At 36.5% G+C, this 18,982-nt stretch overlaps 1 protein-coding gene across 1 annotated transcript; it reads left to right on the top strand.

Annotated features, from left to right (window-relative positions):
- The first annotated feature begins 16,807 nt into the window (after positions 1-16,807).
- Positions 16,808-18,140, top strand: PUB8 (plant U-box 8). Its single transcript, XM_006851149.4, has one exon. The coding sequence runs from the start codon at positions 16,830-16,832 to the stop codon at positions 17,955-17,957; it is 1,128 nt and encodes a 375-aa protein (XP_006851212.1). The 5' UTR covers positions 16,808-16,829; the 3' UTR covers positions 17,958-18,140.
- Positions 18,141-18,982: the final 842 nt, after the last annotated feature.

The following is an 18,982-nucleotide window of genomic DNA, read 5'->3' as shown; positions in this document are numbered from 1 at the left end:
GGAAGGAGGCTTGAGCGGCTCGCTTCCTTAAGAGAGCCACGAGTGCAAGGATAAGGAAATCCCCAACCCGGATGAATGGGTTGAACATCCTAGGTGCCACAGAAATGAATGCAGAAAGTAAAGAAGGAAATTGGTCAAATAAGAGCGTACCGACAAAGGGGTAGTAAGTCCCCAGTGGAGTCCCCAAACTAGTTAGGTGCCTCGATCTCGCCCTCCGGATCTAGGTGATCTAGTGGCACGTGTCTCGGGTCTCTGGTGGACCCGAGATTTGAGATTGCTCTCTCATAACCTTACTTGAGGGCAAGGGCAGGTATACCAAATAATGAGAGAGGAATTTTAGATATGTTTGGGACTTACTCAAGCTGGCTCACATGAGTGCCCTCCTAGATCATGAAGAACGCCCCCTAGCTGCTTGAGTTGGTTCGAAATCGCCTCCCTTGACTTGTAATCCTCCTGTTTTTCTACACAACACTTCTACGGTTAATTTCTAATATAAGTGGGTTGAAAATCACCCACCCTTATCTTGGGGTAATGCACATTCATGGGAGAAGGCGATGAAGTGCAAGGTTAGACGAAAGGTAGAAAGGAGAAGAGAACTCGAAGGAAGGGCGAGATTAGCATGATGGCCAGAAGTTATCGACTCGGAGCGGTAGCAAGACGGGCATGGTTCAAGGATCAGCACGGCAGCAATACTACTCAGAACCGAGGTCGGCATGTCAGCGCTAGGCTAGGCCTACCCCCAATCAAGTGAGAAGAGAAAAAGGTGGAGAAGAAAGAACGAGTCGGTGAAGAGAAGGGGAAAGTCGGACTTCGATAGACATTGCGGTAGGCAATGCATGGAAGCGGCGCATCCCTATGGACGGCGCTAGCTCCTGAGAAGGCATACGATGATGGTGTCTCCTAGGTTTCACGACGATAAGTGTGGGACACAAGGCGAACGGCGATAACTAGACGCATAGAGGAATCTCACAGAAGGCGGCGGGTATTGCCAGGGCCTCTAGTGGGCGACGATAGGTATCGCCATCTAAATGCGCAGCAGAGGAAGACTCTTGTAGGCGGCAACACACTTCGCCATCTAGGTTCTTCACCGAGACATCAAAGCTTCGTCTATAGGAGGCGAGGGGCAGTGCCATCTACAAACTTCACTGAGAGAAAGAGACAGACGAGAATGAGGGGTGGGAGACTCGTGCATGGTGCTGCCATCACTATGTGCGACCTGTGAGACCAAGGTAGAGGCCTGCACAGCACTACCACTGCTGTGCAGGTCTCTATGAGGGAATCTAACGGAGAAGAGGGAGAAGAGAGGGGAGAAGGGAGAGAGAAGAAGAAAAGAAAAAGAAACGAGATAAGATTTACCTCAACCCTATGGGTACCGGTCGAAAGTTTCTTTCACCTCACCCTCTCTCTCAAGCATAACACCACAATGATAAGAAACAAAAATTTGTATTAAGTGAAAACTCTCTCTTGTGTGTGTATGTGTCTGCCTTCTCTTTTTTTTATGTACAATGGTGGTACGTATATATAGAAGTGTGACCCAAACATGGGTGGATGATCAAAAGTAATCCTAATTACAGGAAATTAAGATTAAATTGATTTAAAAGAAATTAGAAAATATGGTGCAAAATGATAGATTTGCCCCTTCTTAACAAGTTGTGAAATTCCATAATAGTCCCAGTATTGCCCTAAGACTTGCGTGTTCTTGCATGGTTGATCCGAGGTCGTTCTGATGCCCGGTTAATTGTAAGATCATTGTTTTCTTGTAGGGCTCGGCATGGTGTCGATTTGATACCAACTTCGAGACATGGATCGTGTTTTTGATGTACGATCATGTGACTTGAATTTTGAGTAGATCTTGAAACTTCAAATCGCTAATGTGTTCATTCCTTGATGTTTTCCTGTGTTTTCTTTGCTAAATCACACTAAGCATGCCGCTACGATCACGGGGCACCAAGCGTAGCTTGATTCCGTGGCCGAACAAAGATTTTGCAAGTTTGGAATTTTTGCCGGAATCAAGGATTTCGACGATGGAATTTACATTCTATTTGTCGGATTCGTGTACAAAATCCAACCGTTCATCATGTATGGAGTTCGGGTCAGAGATGGCCCTAGATCTTACGCCCGCAATGGATTTGGTTTCGGGTCAATCGGCCTCGCGAGCAGGGTGATTTGGCAGCTTGAGCAAGGCACGACGCTGTTGAACTTCCTGCACTTTCTTCACGGATCAGCAATTTCTCTCTAACTTTACTTCGCGCTCGAGTATCGTCACGAGGAGTACCACATATCGAATCGCTCGTCTTCACTAGACGACATGCTCACCAAATTTGAGCACGATCCGATGTGGGATGGCCAAGATGTGAATGTCGAAAGTCACTGATCGTGACTGTCCCTTTAATGGTGTAGTGTTGCAGGGTGGCCGCACAGGAATAGCGTGTAGCTCCTCCTGTTTCGCTCTTTCACCTTTAACTTCTTCCTAGAGTGTTTGTTTGGGTTAAAACCAAGGGTGGTGGTCCCACAACAATTTGAGATGCTGAAATTGTAGCTCTAGTTATAGGGGTCCGTTTCAGGGTGCTAGAGGCCGATTGTGCCAAAACTGTGTCTCAGTCTGCACTGCCTTAGATATGTTGGTATGCGACGAAACTTGATAGGAGACTTTTGAGAGACCTCATGAGATCCTAACCAATTCTGGGGTTGTTCTGAGACTGTCGAAATTTCCACTACTTGCGAGGCCTTTATTGAGCGAGGGCCTCATATTGATGAAAATACCTTCCAACAATTAGATTTGCTACAAAAACCTGAGATTGCCCAAAATCTTTCAAATTTAGAATTTATCCCTTCTTTGAGAAGCCTATTGTTTCCCCAAAAAAAGCCTGAATCTATAAGAGAGAGACCTATAGGATAATAGAAATAGGGCAATGAGAGAGAGAGAGAGAGGGAGATAGGCCCTACAACAAGTGGAGATAAGGAGTGAGAGAGAGACTATCAGGTTAAAGGAGAGAGAGGGCCGAGAGCAAGGCAAGGTTTCTGGCAGTGTTCAAAATACCGGATCGGGCCGACTAGTCAGTCCTTGCCCGATCCAATTAGATCGGCCAATTAGTGCCCCGATTGTTTTTTAAAAAAATAAAAATTTGGTAAAACAAATCCCAAAAAACTCTAAAATTCTGAAGAAAATCCCAAACAAAGTGTAAAAAATTGTTTAAAATTTACATTTATTGTTTTTTCTAAAAAGAATAAATAAATATTATAAGCATAATTTGGTTTTGGAGAAAATGATTAGGCGCTTGAAGCAATACTTTTTCAATGATCAATATATAATAAATATATATTAATATTATATATTATATATAATTTGTAATAAATTTATGCTATATAATATAAATTCCATTAATAATATATATAATATATGACATGATATAATATTATAATATTTCAACTCAAGACCTTTTTTTTTTGGGTATTTTGGAATCCAGTTAAAAGCGTAGGTAAAATATAAAATTGTTCGTCTCCTTGTGACAATTTTGATAAATTTCCATCTCTTTGTCTCATATTTGTGTCTATGTACATGTTTATGTGTTGGTACACGTGTGCGGCCATGGGGACTTTAAACGTGCAATTTTCTTTCTTTTATAATTTAATGTTTATCACTAAAATAGAGAGGCATATTAGAGAGAGAAAATGTGGTTATCTAACTGCTAGAAAGTAACCACCCACTTTCCAGGATTATAGAGCCACATTTACTCAGAGATTTCAGGAGGAAGTCGGAGAACGGCCTTCTCCATCCCTCTCTGCGATCCTTAGTCTCACGACACTGCCCCTAATCCTAGGAATTCAAGGATCCATCTCTTCCCACATATTGCAACATTAATATCAGAGCGGGTTGTGGAAGCGTAGTGCGCTCATAACCCACAGTTTCCAAGTTTCATTATTTATTTATTTATTTATTATTTTATTCTTGCTCTCTTTATATTATTTTCATGTTTAATTCGTGTTCATCGATTATTATACTTTTTTATCTAACTTTGCAACCTAATTATGCAAAGACAAAGAGAAACAAATCGTTTTTTTTTTTTTTCTCTCTTCGTCTTTATTTCTTGCTCATCATCAAGGTAACATTTTCTTTTAATGCTAGATTTTTTTAGCATGCTACTGTGTAACCAATATTTTTTTTTTTTTTTACGTGAACTCTTTCAATCAGTGTTTAAAAAAACGCCGAGTCGAACCGGACTCGCCCGGTTCGACTCAAGAATCTCCATGGACGGATCGAATAGGCAAAAAAATCGGGAATCATCCGGTTCTAGAGATAACCGGACGATTCTGCACAGTGACTCATCGATTCACTGTACGGAATCGGCGAGTCCTGTACAGTGAATCAGCGAGTCCCGTACGGAATTTTTTTTTTTTTTTTTTTTTTTTGTATTTTTTGTAGTCCATGATAGATTTTTTTGTAGTACTTGATCGATTTTTTTTTAATCCATGATCGAGTTGTTTTTTTTTTTTTTTGGTAATCCATGATCAAATTTTTTGTTTTTTTTTTTTTTTGTAACCCATGATCGAATTTTTTGTAATCCATGATCGAATTTTTTGTAATCCATGATCGAAATGTTTGTTTTTTTTTCTTGTAATCCATGATCGACTTTTTTTTTTTTTTTTTTTTTTTTGTAACCCATGATAGAATTTTTTGTAATCCAAGATCGAATGTTTTGTAATCCATGATCGAAATGTTTGTTTTTTTTTTGTAATCCATGATCGAAATGTTTGTTTTTTTTTTTGTAATCCATAATCGAATTTTTTGTTTTTTGTTTTTTTTGTAACCCATGATAGAGTTTTTTGTAATCCATGATTGAATTTTTTGTAATCCATGATCGAATTGTTTTTTTCTTTTTTTGTAATCCATGATCAAAATTTTTGTTTTTTTTTGTTTGTTTTTTTTTGTAATCCATGATCGAATTTTATGTAATCCATGATCGAATTTTATGTAATCCATAATCGAATTTTTTGTAATCCATGATTGAATTTTTTGAAAATTTGTGATTTTTTTTTTTTAATCTATGATCGAATTTTTTTTTGTAATCCATGATAAAATTTTTTGAAAATTTGTGATTTTTTTTTTAATCCATGATCGAATTTTTTTTTGTAATCCATGATAGAATTTTTTGAAAATTTGTGATTTTTTTTTTTAATCCATGATCGATTTTTTTGAAAATTTGTTAATTTTTTTTTTAATCCATATTATTCAAAGAGAAAATGAGAGAGATGATGATTCTGAGGCCACCCTATCCCAGCCATATTATTCACATATTGAGTTTCAACAGCAACAGTGTAGGGATGAGCATGACAGTACAAGTGAGCATGAAGGATGGATAATCTTCGGGGATTTTGGATTGGGAACACAACAAAACACTAACACTCAGGGATTTGAGAATAGTCAGACGCCTGCTAATATCGATGATTCGTTTTTAGATCGAATCAATGAATTGTTAAACGAATTCAATCAATGGCACCAGCATGACCAAGAAGAACAATAACGTCGTCTATCATTTTATTTTTTGATCATATGTTACTAATTTTATGCTTTATTGTAGTCCATGTATGTTGATATACTTATTCCATAATAATTCTACGTTTATCCTTTTGTGTGTTGTAAATTAAATGCTGAATGGTGGTTCATGCAGGGAAAGAACATATCAATATTCGCATATTCATTCAAAAACATGAAAATTCTTAATGGAGTACCCTCATTTCTTATTGAATTCCTAAAAAACAATATTTATAATGAATTTTAATAATTTTTTCGGATTTTTTTTAAGCTTTATTCTGACCGATTCACCCGATTTCCGATCCGGATCGCCGATTCGCCGATCCGGATCGCCTATTAGCCGATCCGGATAGCCGATTAGCCGATCCGAATCGGTTTTTTGGGAGTCCGATCCGAGTCACCGATCCGTTTTTTAAACCATTGCTTTCAATATAGGTCATTGGTGATGACTCAGCGAGACTGTTTGTTCACCGTGCAACTTTATTCATTGAAAATTTCATAGAAATCTTGTGAATTTCACATAAATTCACTGAAATATGGTTTTCATGTTTTCTTTTTGTTAAACCATCATCGGCTACCGTCCATCTCCCGCATAGATTTATCTCTTGTAAAACTTTGTGAGAAGCATATCTTCTAACCGTGCATATTGTTAGTATATTTATCTTGAGAACTGTTAGTCGTGCCATATCTTTTACCCATTGCAAAACTTAGTGCTTATCTACTTCTTAGGAAGCACAATAAAGTTATCTCTTGCAGAATATTAGTGCTTTTCTATTTAACCTTAATACGTAAGTTCCAAAACAAATGCTCCCTCCCTCCCTCTTAGCAAATACAAGACCTTTTTATCGAAGAAAAGGTTTATAAATTTTTTTTTTCCTCTCCTAATTGCAATTTGTTTTTTTTCTCTTTCTCTAAGATATTCTTTATTTGCCATCTTGCACTTAGAATATTGCTCTTCTTAATAAGATTGAACCATTGTTGATTGTTGTTTTGACCTACTATATTTGCTCAATATCAAGAGATCTTTTGCTTTTATTTTAGAGAGAAAGATAGGGCTATTGCTGGAATTTTAGAGAGTCAAAACTCTTGATATTTTTAGAGAGAGACACATAATTGTTGCTGTAATTTTAGATAGAGAGACAAAGAGACACATAATTGTTGAATAAATCAGTTGGCTAGCCACTTTCTTTCTTCCATATTTTATTGCTGAAAATTAGTGCATATTTTTATTGGATTATTGAAAATTGTTATGCACATAACAACTATTCAAATAAAGGTTGTTATATCAATTGCATGCATTTTTTTTTTTTTGTGGCTTATAATTTAGGGATTTTCTACATATTTTATTTGCATAATAATTATCATTGCTTTGCATAATTATTTTATGCGTTATCCATTTTTTAAAAAAAATTTCATGATCTTGATTTTGTGAATTCATTTTTTGTAATTATGTTATGCGATATATTTTGTTGAAAATATCAAATATCATTGCAGACTCTCTCTATTGTGCTAATACATATTCACACATTTATGAAATTTACTTTTACGCAAGATTTGACATAAAGTAGTTGTTGCCTTACTTTATTGATTCTTTGTTGTATCATAGCAGTGCGAACATAAACTATTCGAGAAAATTTTTCTTTGAGGTTGCAACTCACTAAGAGTCGGCAAACCTAATGATTTAGCTAGCAGACAACCCTTTCTTAAACATAATTAAATTTTGAACTTTAGGTATTATTTAAAAATTTAAAATGGCATCTAGGTTAGTCATGTCAGATTGTCAAAACTTGAAAAACTCAATAGAACCAATTTTTCTATGTGGAAAAGAAAAATTAGATATATTCTTTTCCAATATAGGGTAGATTATGTCTTAGAAACAGAACCACCAGTTTTAGAGCCTAATGTCAATGGTCAAGTCAGAAGGCGACTTGAAAAATTGTTAGAAGATGACAAAGTAGCTAGGACTACTATGTTGAGCTTTATGGAAGATTATTTAGTTAGAGTCTTCGAGGTTCTCACCACAGCTCAAAGTATGATGGACGCCCTATCTAAAAAGTATGGGACCACTTCTGAGACCCATGTACAATTGTTAGAAAAATATAATTCTTACAGAATGAAAGCATCAGACTCAGTGACCGAGCATATCAATAAAATGACAGTGCTTGCAAAGGACATTGCTGCAGCCGGGAATCCAGTCCCCGATCGCATGCAAGTGTCCATTGTCCTTCACAATCTCACTCCATCTTGGGAGTCTGTTGTAATTGCATTGAACGATTCGGCATGAGGGATAACAATGTTAAATCTTCACATGCATCTTAGTATTAAAGCTGAGAGAAGACTGAGGAAGAAGTTAAATGAGCTTCACTTTGCCAGTTCATCTTTTCAGATCCCCAAGAAACCTTTCAATTATTAGAAAAATAATAGATATAAGGGAAAGGGGAGAAATTTTAAAAATCAAAAGAATAAGGTTGAGAAAGCCTGTTTTATTGTAAAGAAATTGGGCTCATCAAATTTAATTATCCTAAGCTGAAAAGCAAAAATAGGAACGAGAATAACAATCATGCTCGAAATAATCAAAATAAGATAAGGGACTTGATTTGCGTAGTCCTAGAATCAATAGTTGCTAACCATGACCTGAGAAATTGGTGGGTCAACTCAACCTTTACCTGACATGTCTCGAGGACTAAGGATGGATTCACATAATTGAAGGAGATTGCAGCTGGTAACCAACGGATTTTCATGGGAAATGATATCTACTGCGATGTACTAGGTGTCAGTACTTTCAAACTGTGTTTACCAAGAAGTACAAATCTCTTATTGACTGATACATGGATGCACCCAATATGAGACACAATTTGATTTCTGTCCCTAGGCTAGACGACAAGGGTTATGAAATAAGATTCAGGTCTGGTCGGGTTACCATTGGGAAGCATTCTAGAGCATTAGTGTATAGTACTAAAATTGACAATTTGTACCGACTAAATATTAATGAAAGTTCACCATTTTCTGGTTATATTGATGCCTCTTTTGATGCTTTTATGTGTATGGATGATCCATATTTATGGCATTTAAGATTATGACATATAAATAAATACAAAATGAATCAAAAGGTTAAAGGATGCATGCTCTCCAATTTAGGAGAAATTGTGTTCAAAACATGCAAGCCATGTATTTTTGGTAAATTAACTAAGAAGCATTTTCCTAAAGAAAAAAGGTCTAGTGAATTACTTAGTATTGTTCACTCTGATATATGTGGCCCATTAAATGTGAAAACACATAGAGGTATGTAATGTTTCATAACATTTATAAACGATTATTCACATTATGGATATGTCTGCCTAATTAGTAAGAAATCAGATGCATTAGAAACATTTAAAAAATATCAAGCTGAGGTAGAAAATCAGTTAGGTAAACATATTAAAATTCTTTGTACAAATAGGGGAGGTAGATATTGCACCGTCTTATTTTTCGAATTTTGTAAGGAGCATGGTATAATTCACCAAACAAATATGTCATAAACACCACAACAAAATAGTGTAGCTGAAAGGTGAAATAGAACTCTAATAGACATGCGTAGGTCCATGATGAGCCATTTAAATTTATCACCTCATTTTTGGGGTGAGGCTCTCAACACTGCAATATATATCATTAAGCGTGTCCTAACTAAATCTATAGACTTGACCCCATATGAATTATAAACAGGTAGGAAACCTGACCTTACTATCTTGAAAGTTTGGGTTCTTGGCCACATGTGCTTATACCACTACAAAATAGAGATAAATTACAAAGTAAAACTATAAAATGATCTTTTTCAAAAAATTCTAAAGGGTATAGATTCTATAACCATGATACTAGATCATTAGTAGAGAGTCGTGATGCTCATTTCTTAGAAAATATAGATGAAAATATTTTAAATAAGCATGTTGAATTACATGAAATTGATAAAGATAAGGGTCTGGAAGACCCTATTTCTCATACTTCCTCTATATTTGGTGAGAATGATTTAATTGAATCAGGTATACTAGACAGTCTTAAAAGAATTAGAGCCCCACCTACCACTTTAGAAGAATTTGATGTATTTATGAATGAAGATAATTACTCTTTAATAAGTAAGGATACAATAAATGAACCTCGAAGCTACAGTGAAGCTATTAGCTCACATGACTTAGTTGAGGGGACTCAAGCCATGAATGATGAACTTGATTCTATTAAAAGAAATCAAGTTTGAAAATTGGTTGACCTCCCTAAAGATAGAAAAGTCATCGGTTGCAAATGGACCCTAAAGAAAAGCTTAATGCAAATGGATCCATTGATAAATATAAAGCTAGGTAAGCAGCTAAAGGATTTACTCAAAGGGAAGGCGTAGATTATGTAGAAATTTATTCTCTAGAAGCCAATTTTTTTATCTATTAAGATCATCCTTGCATTAGTTGCATATTATGATCTAGAATTATTTCAGATGGATGTCAAAACAACTTTCTTAAATGGAGAATTAAAAGAAGATATACACATGAAAAAACCAAAAAGATATGTAATTAAAGGCCAAGAAGACAAAGTATATAAACTTAAGAAATCTTTATATGGTCTAAAGTAATCTTCTAGGCAATGGTATTTTACTTTTCATAATGCAATCACTAAAATTGGGTGTATAGCCAATAGGTTAGACCATTGTGTATATGTCTGAAGTAGTGGGAGCAATTTTGTTATATTGTCACTATAAGTGGATGATATTTTGATAGCCAGTAATGACAATTGGCATGATTAACCATACCAAATCATAGCTAAGTTCCCATTTTGAGATGAAAGATATGGGAAAAGCCTCATATATATTGAGCATTAAGATAACAAGAGATAGAAGTTCAATACTTCTATGTTTATCTCAAGAAAATTATTTAGAAAGTATTTTAAAGATATTTAAGATAGAAAATTACAAGTCATAGATACACATGTTTGTAAAGGCTTGAAATTATCAAAGAAAATGTGTCCATTAAATGATAGTGACAAAGCTGAAATGGAAATAATTCCATATGCTCAAGCTATATGATGCATAAATTATGTCATGTTGTGTACAAGACCTGATTTGAGCCATGCGTATGGTCTTGCAAGTAGATTTTAGAATAATCTTGGGATAGCTCATTAGCAAGGTGTAAAAAGGATACTCAGATATATTCAAAAAACTAAAAATTACAAGTTGTGCTTCCAAGCTGACAACTTAGAGGTTACTGGGTACTTTAATGCAGATTTTGTAGGAGACCCAGATGATAGAAAATCAATATCAGAAATTAAATTCCTCTTTGGAGGTGGATGTGTTTCTTGGTCTAGTAAGAAACAAGGTTGTATAGCTCAGTATACTATAGAAGCCGAGTATATTGCTTGTAGCATTGCTATGCCGTCTGGATTAAAAGCTTAACAAATGATTTGAAGCTGGATATAGTCGACAGACCTATTAAATTTTTTTGTGATAATTAAGTTGTTATTTCATCAATTAGAAATGGAGCTTATAGTTCCAAGGGTAAGCACATTGAAATTGATTATCATTATATTTATGATATTATTGGAAAGAATGAAATAACTGTAAGTTATTTGTCATCTTCAGATATGAGTGCAGACCCTTTAACCAAGGGATTGAGTGTAAAAATATTATCAAAGCACGTAGCTTTGATGAGACTTAGAAATATTTAACTTAGAAACTCCCAAATGGGATATTTTTTGATGACTTGGTCATGAGAGGAAAAACTGCATTAGAGTGAAAATCCATGACATGACTTTGGACTTTTTTTGTTATGAGATGTATAACCGCACTTGCTTGAAAAGCCTCATGACAAAAATATGTTTATAAATGTTAAATTCATTAAGTGGTAATAACTTTATGAAATTTCAATATATCTGGCCCTCATAGCTAAGTGGGAGATGTTGATACGTGTGTGTGGCCATGGGGCCTTTAAATGTGTAATTTTCTTTCTCTTATAATTTAATGCTTATCACTAAATAGAGAGAGAAAGTGTCGTTATCTAACTGATAGAATGCAATCACCCACTTCACAGGATTATAGGGCCACGTTTTCTCAAAGATTTCAAAAGGAAGCCGGACGTTGGAGAACGGCCTCCTCCATCCCTATTTAAGAAGGTTTTCATGGTCATGGAAAGGTACACAGAAATTTAGAGTGTTCTCATAATTCTGGTAAAAGTCTGATCTCTGTGATCCTCAGTCTCACGACACTGCTCCTAATCTTGGGAATTTAGGAATCCATCTCTTCCCACATATTCCAACACTATGTGCCTCTTGGGGGATTGGTGGTGTGGGTATTAGATTGAAGGTAAAATCAAATGAACAATGAATAAATTTTATATCCCCCAAATTGAGGGACTTAAGGGCTTGGCACCTTGTCAGGCCTGACCAACTTTGACATGTCTGTCTGAGTCTACTCACCCAAGGTAGCAAACCCTGCGATTAGCAAATAAAAAATTATAATAATATATAAAGTTTTAGGTAGAGAAATAGAAGAAAGGAAATTGTTTCATACGGGCTGGACCACATTTCTATAATATGTTGTCCAGAGGTATAAGGTATCCATCTTAAAGATGGATGCAAATAGTTAGTCCACCTAAAAAAAAGTGTAACTAACGGTTCAAATGTTTTATTAATATAATTATTATTTTTAGTAATCAAATTATTAATTTTTTCATATTCATGATCTCCACATTAAAGATTATATATTCTCTAAAAATTATGATCAAATTATATTTTTAAAATAATATTTATTGTCAAGCCCGCATTTTTACAAATTGAATAGGGAAAAGAAAAAAATAATAATATATATATATATATATATATATATATATATAATGTTATAAGGATAGCTTTGCTGATTCTACACTATGACAGTGCACTTATCGGCCGATTTTTAAAACAAATGGCCGATTAATGTATTAATCGGTCAACTAATGGCGATTAGTCGGTCGATTAGTGCAATGAAAAAAAAAATTAGAGAGAGAAAAAGGAGGTCAAAAGTACGAGGTCGGGCTATAAGTAAAGAACATCGGACCGAGGTTAAAACAGTAAAACAAAAAACACACCCCTTAACGGGACCGCCTCACACTTAATGTGAAATGTTTAACATCAGACCTGGAGTAAACTTGTCAAAAAAAGAAAACAATTGAAATTCCATCCCGAATAATAACAAACCAATTTTGGGCCGTTTAGGCCTTTAATCTAGTCCGTACAAAAATTGCCCTTTTAAAATTTAAAAATCCCATTATTTGTTTATCTTTCCCGTAAATCACTTTCGTTTTAGTCTTGATAGATTGCAGCTTCTACCGTTGAAAAGTGTGAGCAGGGGCAAAAGACGTCACATGCGATTGGTAAATATCACGCGTCTAATTCGAAAACGCTTGGTTGTAAAAAAACGGATAGGAATTGACCCCTGATTTCTCCTATGCCACGTCACCCGATCACAATCTCTGGCTTCTTGCGGAAGGAACCGCGTGTACCGGAGTGGCACGCAAAAGACTTTTCTTTTCTAATATAATATATTTATTTTGTTTTTGACTTTTGTAACCGTATCCATTCTTTGTTTAAAGCCCACGAGTCTCACAATTCCACACGCTTCCTCTCATTAAGACCCAAGCCGGCCGTTTGAGTGTGCCAACATGTACAATTACAACCACTGTCCTCATAACCAGTACGCCAGTTAAGGAGGCTATAAATTTTATGAATATGGTTCTTGTGAGTCCGCGGACTCATATGTAGATATACGGCTCCTTTAATAACTTTTTTTTAAGAAATTAAATTTTGATGCTGATTTTTAAGGATGTACCATTCCTAACCCGCATTCGCAAAGTCAGTAGAGTAGGTTGTACTGGGCGTGTTTAGCTCAAGACTTTGTCGTCCCAGAGTTGTCTCTAGTTGGATATCCAACTCGGGGATATAAGGAATTCATTTGGGATGTGCTTTTTATATTTCCTATCACTTTGGAAAAATATTGGAAAGTGTTTCGGTCATAAAAACTTATTTCTATATTTTTTATTTTTTTTCGATTAATTTTGAAATATTCTCAACCACAAGTTGAATTTTTTAAATATATTATTTTTATTTTTTTTTAACCTTATTTTGATGTTGTTTGTTGAATCTTACTTATACATTTCATATTTTTTGGATATTGTTTATATTTTTTATGATTTTTTAATCATTTTTTGGTTGCCACAATACTCGGCACTACATGGCTCGAGGTACTCGGACTTGGTCCGAGTACTCGGATTGGGTAGTGGTTTCCATCATTGTTCCTATACCATGGGAATCACCATTAATGTGTAAAAGAATTTTAAAAACTAAAAATGATAAGTTTTAGAAGGAAATATTTTTGCTATTGATTTTACTTTTTTTCTTGGAGGGACCATCACTTACATCCATATTTAAATGGATGATTTATACCTCAGGAGATGCAAATGTAGGAATGTGTCCCTAATGCATAGATTATTTTTCCTATTTTTATTTAATTTTTCGTTCTTTTTGTTTTTGGACGACTATTTGTCGGTTAAAAAGTGAGAGAAGCCATTTATGGAAAATTTATTAAATTATTCATGAGTAATAAATAATTAAATATATAATTGTACAGTACTACAATATTTATCTTTCTTATGAGGAAAAGTTTATATAAGTGCAAGGCTCTAAACAATCAAATCAGGGGACACCTCAAAGATTTCACTAAAAGAGGTCGTTTTGATGCCAAAATATCCTCTAATTGATCATCTCGACCTTAGGATACATGAACGTGAGAAAAAAAGAAAAAAGGACTTCACGTTTTGGAAATAGTTCATCTTGTAATGCATTTTTTGACCGTCAATTTTCAAGATTTTCAAATTTCCATAGATACGCTCGATCTACAGTATATTTGAAGCTTTAAATTTTGTTATTAGAGATGAAAATATATTTTAAGGTTTTCACAAAGACTTCCAGTATTGAAATCACATTTCTCGACATTATTTGAAGGTATGCTTAGAGTCTCGGTTTTATACAAACTACATCTTTATTATAAAGGAGGTCACAATTACTCCTAGCTATAAAATGCCAAATTAGAGGGTTTCGGATGCTTCATGAAATTCAAGAAACGTGTATTGACTATGAATCTAATCAGTTACATACGCAAAACCACATGATTTGAGATCTAAAGGATAAGACTAATTGTGACTTTCATGTCCCAGAAGTAAATGGTCTCTTTCTTTACTTTTCCATTTAATACTTTGCTAAATATTTTATTTTATTTACAAAATACATATTAAAAATATATTGTCCGGAAGAGTTACAAATAAACAAAATGTTAAATACTCTATCACTTATGGGCATTTGTTATTTTGATGAGCGTGAGGTTTGTATAAGGCACACTAATTGTAAGGTAAAGCTAAGGTACATCTCCAAAATTTGTCTAGAGATGTAGTTTCAATGTTGAAAATATACCATTAATTTAAGATCTATTTTTAATCCTTAGTTCTGCAATTTAAAATTTTAAAAATAGTATAGATCAAAACAAATCTATAAACTAATACAAATCTTGAAAATAGATGATCTATAGAACTTGTTACAAGATATACTAATTAAAAGCATAACATCATATGGATTTCAACACTTGAAGAGCATCTTTCCACCTCTCTCAAATTGTTTAACGTGCCAGATGGGCCTTCGTCGCCGTGTTGCTAGCCACCATCACCGCCAAGACAGTGCCTTCGTCGCTGCCTCCCTAGCCACCACTTTTACCTTGTGTGCTTGTGTTTGTTTTTGGAGTTAGTAGGGGCTTGAGATGGTTGTCACTTATTACAGTTGGACTGATTTAGTTGGATTTTGCCTGCTTTTATGTATTGTTCAGCTGAAGTTTATATTTTGTAGTGGTGACAGTTGAGTGGGTTGTTATGTGGAAATAGGGAGTTCTCCTACAACATAAAACTTATATACTTCCCCTTATCCAACCATCCATTCTAAATGGAGGGCTAAGATTGCCCGAATCACAATGTCATGTCTCTATACTATTTTATTTTTAATTTTTTTCTATAAACTATTTTGACATTAAATTTTGGACATCCAATCGTCTATTAAACTCGCACTAGCGAAAAAAAAATATATATATTTCCAATAAAATAAAATGACCAAAATACCCTTGAAAGTTTCAAGGGGTATTTTGGTCATTATATTTTATCAAAAAACCCCATTAAGAAAATGACATGTACCAAATTTCATATTCATACAATTTGTATAAAAAAAACTAAAAAAAAATACTTTAAGACGTCGGATCTAAGATCAAATCGTGAGTGGCTGTTTTAATCAAAATTAGACGGCTGGTTAATAAGGGAAGCATAGATCTTCTATGTTGTAGGGGAAGTATAAAAACCTTTCCCTTTTGTAATACTTATGGAGCTTTGATCCTCTATATAATGAAACTGTTTCAAAAAAATGTACCTAGAGTTTTTTCTTGTGACTACACATTTCAAGGTTAAGAGATGATCAATTTAAGAGTTCTCCACCATCGGAAGATGATCAATTTAAGAGTTCTCCACCATCGGAATACGCTCTTCTCGAGGATTTTCGAGGTGCATCTTCCAGTCCTTCAAAATTACAACGTCATATAAAATTTTCCTTGGATAAATTGATCATTTGCGGCAATTATGCTTAAGCAATAGAGTGGTAGAGTTGGTGAGAGAGTTGTAGGGGAAGTATAAAAACCTTTCCCTTTTGTAATACTTATGGAGCTTTGATCCTCTATATAATGAAACCGTTTCAAAAAGATGTACCTAGAGTTTTTTCTCGTCACTACACATTTCAAATTTCAAGGTCAAGAGATGATCAATTTAAGTGTTCTCCACCATCGGAATACGCTCTTCTCGAGGATTTTCGAGGTGCATCTTGCAGTCCTTAAAAATTACAACGAGTTCTCCACCATCGGAATACGCTCTTCTCGAGGATTTTCGAGGTGATTCTTCCAGTCCTTCAAGATTACAACGTCATATAAAATTTTCCTTGGATAAATTGATCATTTGCGGCAATTATGCTTAAGCAATAGAGTGATAGAGTTGGTGAGAGAGCACGCAAGTGTGCCACGATAGAAGTATCGAAAGAAAAAAAAAAGGAAAACTCCCCTCCCCCTCCAACGCAAAAGGATAGTTCTAAAATAAAGGAAGTAATTGGGAGGCAACTATGTAATTTTGTTTCACCTTCTCTTCCCTACCCTAAAATTGAAGGAAAAGTGTAGGTGATAAAACACAGTCGGCCTCATGATACCCTCCGATTTTCGATAGAGAGGGAGACGGAGATGGAGGCCCAACTCCAGCCCCCTGACGATTTCAAATGCCCAATTTCGCTGGAGATAATGTCGGACCCCGTCATCCTGCCGTCCGGCCACACCTTTGACCGCGCCTCCATCCAGCGGTGGCTCGACTCCGGCCACCGCACCTGCCCCATCACCCAACTCCCCCTCCCGCCTCACCCCACTCTCATCCCTAACCTCTCTCTCCGCTCCCTCATCTGCCTGTGGTCCAAATCCCACAACCACCCCCTCCCCCAACCCCTGCCATACTCCTCCACCACCACCCCCTCCATACATAGCCTCATCCTCTCCCTCTCCTCCCCCTCCTCCACCCTCCCCCACAAACTCCACTCCCTCCACCACCTCAACCACCTATCTCGCCACTCGCGGCACCTCTTGACGGATTCTGGTGCCATCCCAGCTCTCCTTGCCTGTGCAAACGACCCCCGATTGCAGTACCCTTCCCTCCTGGTTCTCTTCAATCTCAGTGACACTGATCACAATAAAGTCGGGCTGGTCGCCGAGGGTGTGGTCCCTACGCTTGTTAGTGCCCTATCTACAGGTTCCCCTGCTGCACGAGCCCTCGCCGCGACCACTACGACCAGTTTGGCCCTTGTCGACGTCAACAAGGCGACAATCGGGTCCTACCCTGGGGTCATCCCAGCGCTCATAAGGCTTCTTTCTGATGTTGACCATCCGCGGGGCAGGCGCGAGGCCGCGACGGCACTGTATACTCTGTGCGCATTTCCCGACAATCAGCGGCGCGCAGCTGAGGCCGGTGCTGCTCAGCCGCTTCTGGGAATGGGATTGCACTCTGCGGAGCGGCCTGCTGAGGTTTTAAGTCTGATGGCGAAGTGTAAGGAGGGAAGAGAAGCGATCGAGAAGTGTGAGGGTTGTGTTGGAGTTCTGGTTAGGGTTTTGAGGGAGGGGAGTTCTCGGAGCAAGCAGCATGCCCTGGCGACCTTGGCGAGTCTTTGCGAGCACAACGCGTGTTTGGCTTGGGATGCAAGAAGGGAAGGGGCTCTCTGTTGTGGGGCTCAGATGGTGAAGGATGAGAATGTGAAGATTCGGAGGAATGCGATGAGACTGGTTAGGGCTTTGGAGAAGGGTTCCGATTCGAATTCAACGCGATGAATGACTGAATTTGGGGTTTCTTCTGGGTTGCCATTTTTTCTTTGTTCTGTGGATTGATGGCGGGAAGTGGGCTGTAATGTTTGCATCTTTCTTCCTCTGCTTTGTTTTCTTCATGAATTGGTCTTGTATAGTATGTTTTACTGGAAAGAATGGGAATTTGTGCTGGTCATTAATTCTTGTTCATTACAGAGTTCTTTCTCATTGAGTATTTGGGGTCTGTCTGGGCCTAGGGTTTTGGCCCTTCGCATATCTCGAGTTTTATCCTTATCCCCGAGGTCCTCTTGCTTAAGGAAAGTCGGGTTTTGGGTATCTTACTTTTGGGGCGCTTTGTTTCTCTTCATCTCTTTAAAGAAAATAATGGGGGTTTATTTCATCCTTGAATCGAAATACATTCTTTGTTTCCTTTGAAGAATTCATCAAATTTCTGATAAGATATCAACAATTTAACACCATACCCATATATTCTCATTTAATTTCAAGACACCTATAACAAAAAAGCATATCATTTTGACCTAGAATAGATGGACATGATATTAAATAGTTGGCTTCTTCTAGCTTATTTTATGACTTTCCGATCTCCAGCATATATTGGATGAATCATGCTCTTGGTTCTAATTGGCTCAGCTTTTTATTGCCAAAAGCCAATGAATTATTGTAGTTTGTTATTATCTCAAAAGCCAATGAATTATTGTAGTTTGCTATTATCGCCCTTGGATAACACATTTGGGTGGTCAACTCTTCCATGGAGGCATTTACCTTCTTAACTCTTTCTTATGAAATTTTAGCAGAATTTACCCTTTGCTGGGATCAATTTGCAGTATAAATATTTGAAAAATCTAGCTTCTAGTTAACCTCTATAAGTTTAGGTCTGGTCTGAGAGTTTACCACGACAAGAACACTCTTATTCACTGGTCACCCTAGTAAGGTTAGGAATTGTTTCAGAGGTTTATCGGCACAGCAGACTTATTCTTGGTCAACCCCTGAAAAGATTGGGTTCTGATTTAGAGGTTTATCAACATAGCAAC

This window comes from Amborella trichopoda, chromosome 2 (genome assembly GCF_054954075.1).
Source record: "Amborella trichopoda isolate Santa Cruz 75 chromosome 2, AtrichopodaSantaCruz75HAP2 v2.0, whole genome shotgun sequence".
Lineage (NCBI taxonomy): Eukaryota > Viridiplantae > Streptophyta > Magnoliopsida > Amborellales > Amborellaceae > Amborella > Amborella trichopoda.
The sequence above is the reverse complement of the archived record's forward strand: the minus strand, read 5'-3'. Positions and strand labels throughout refer to the sequence as shown.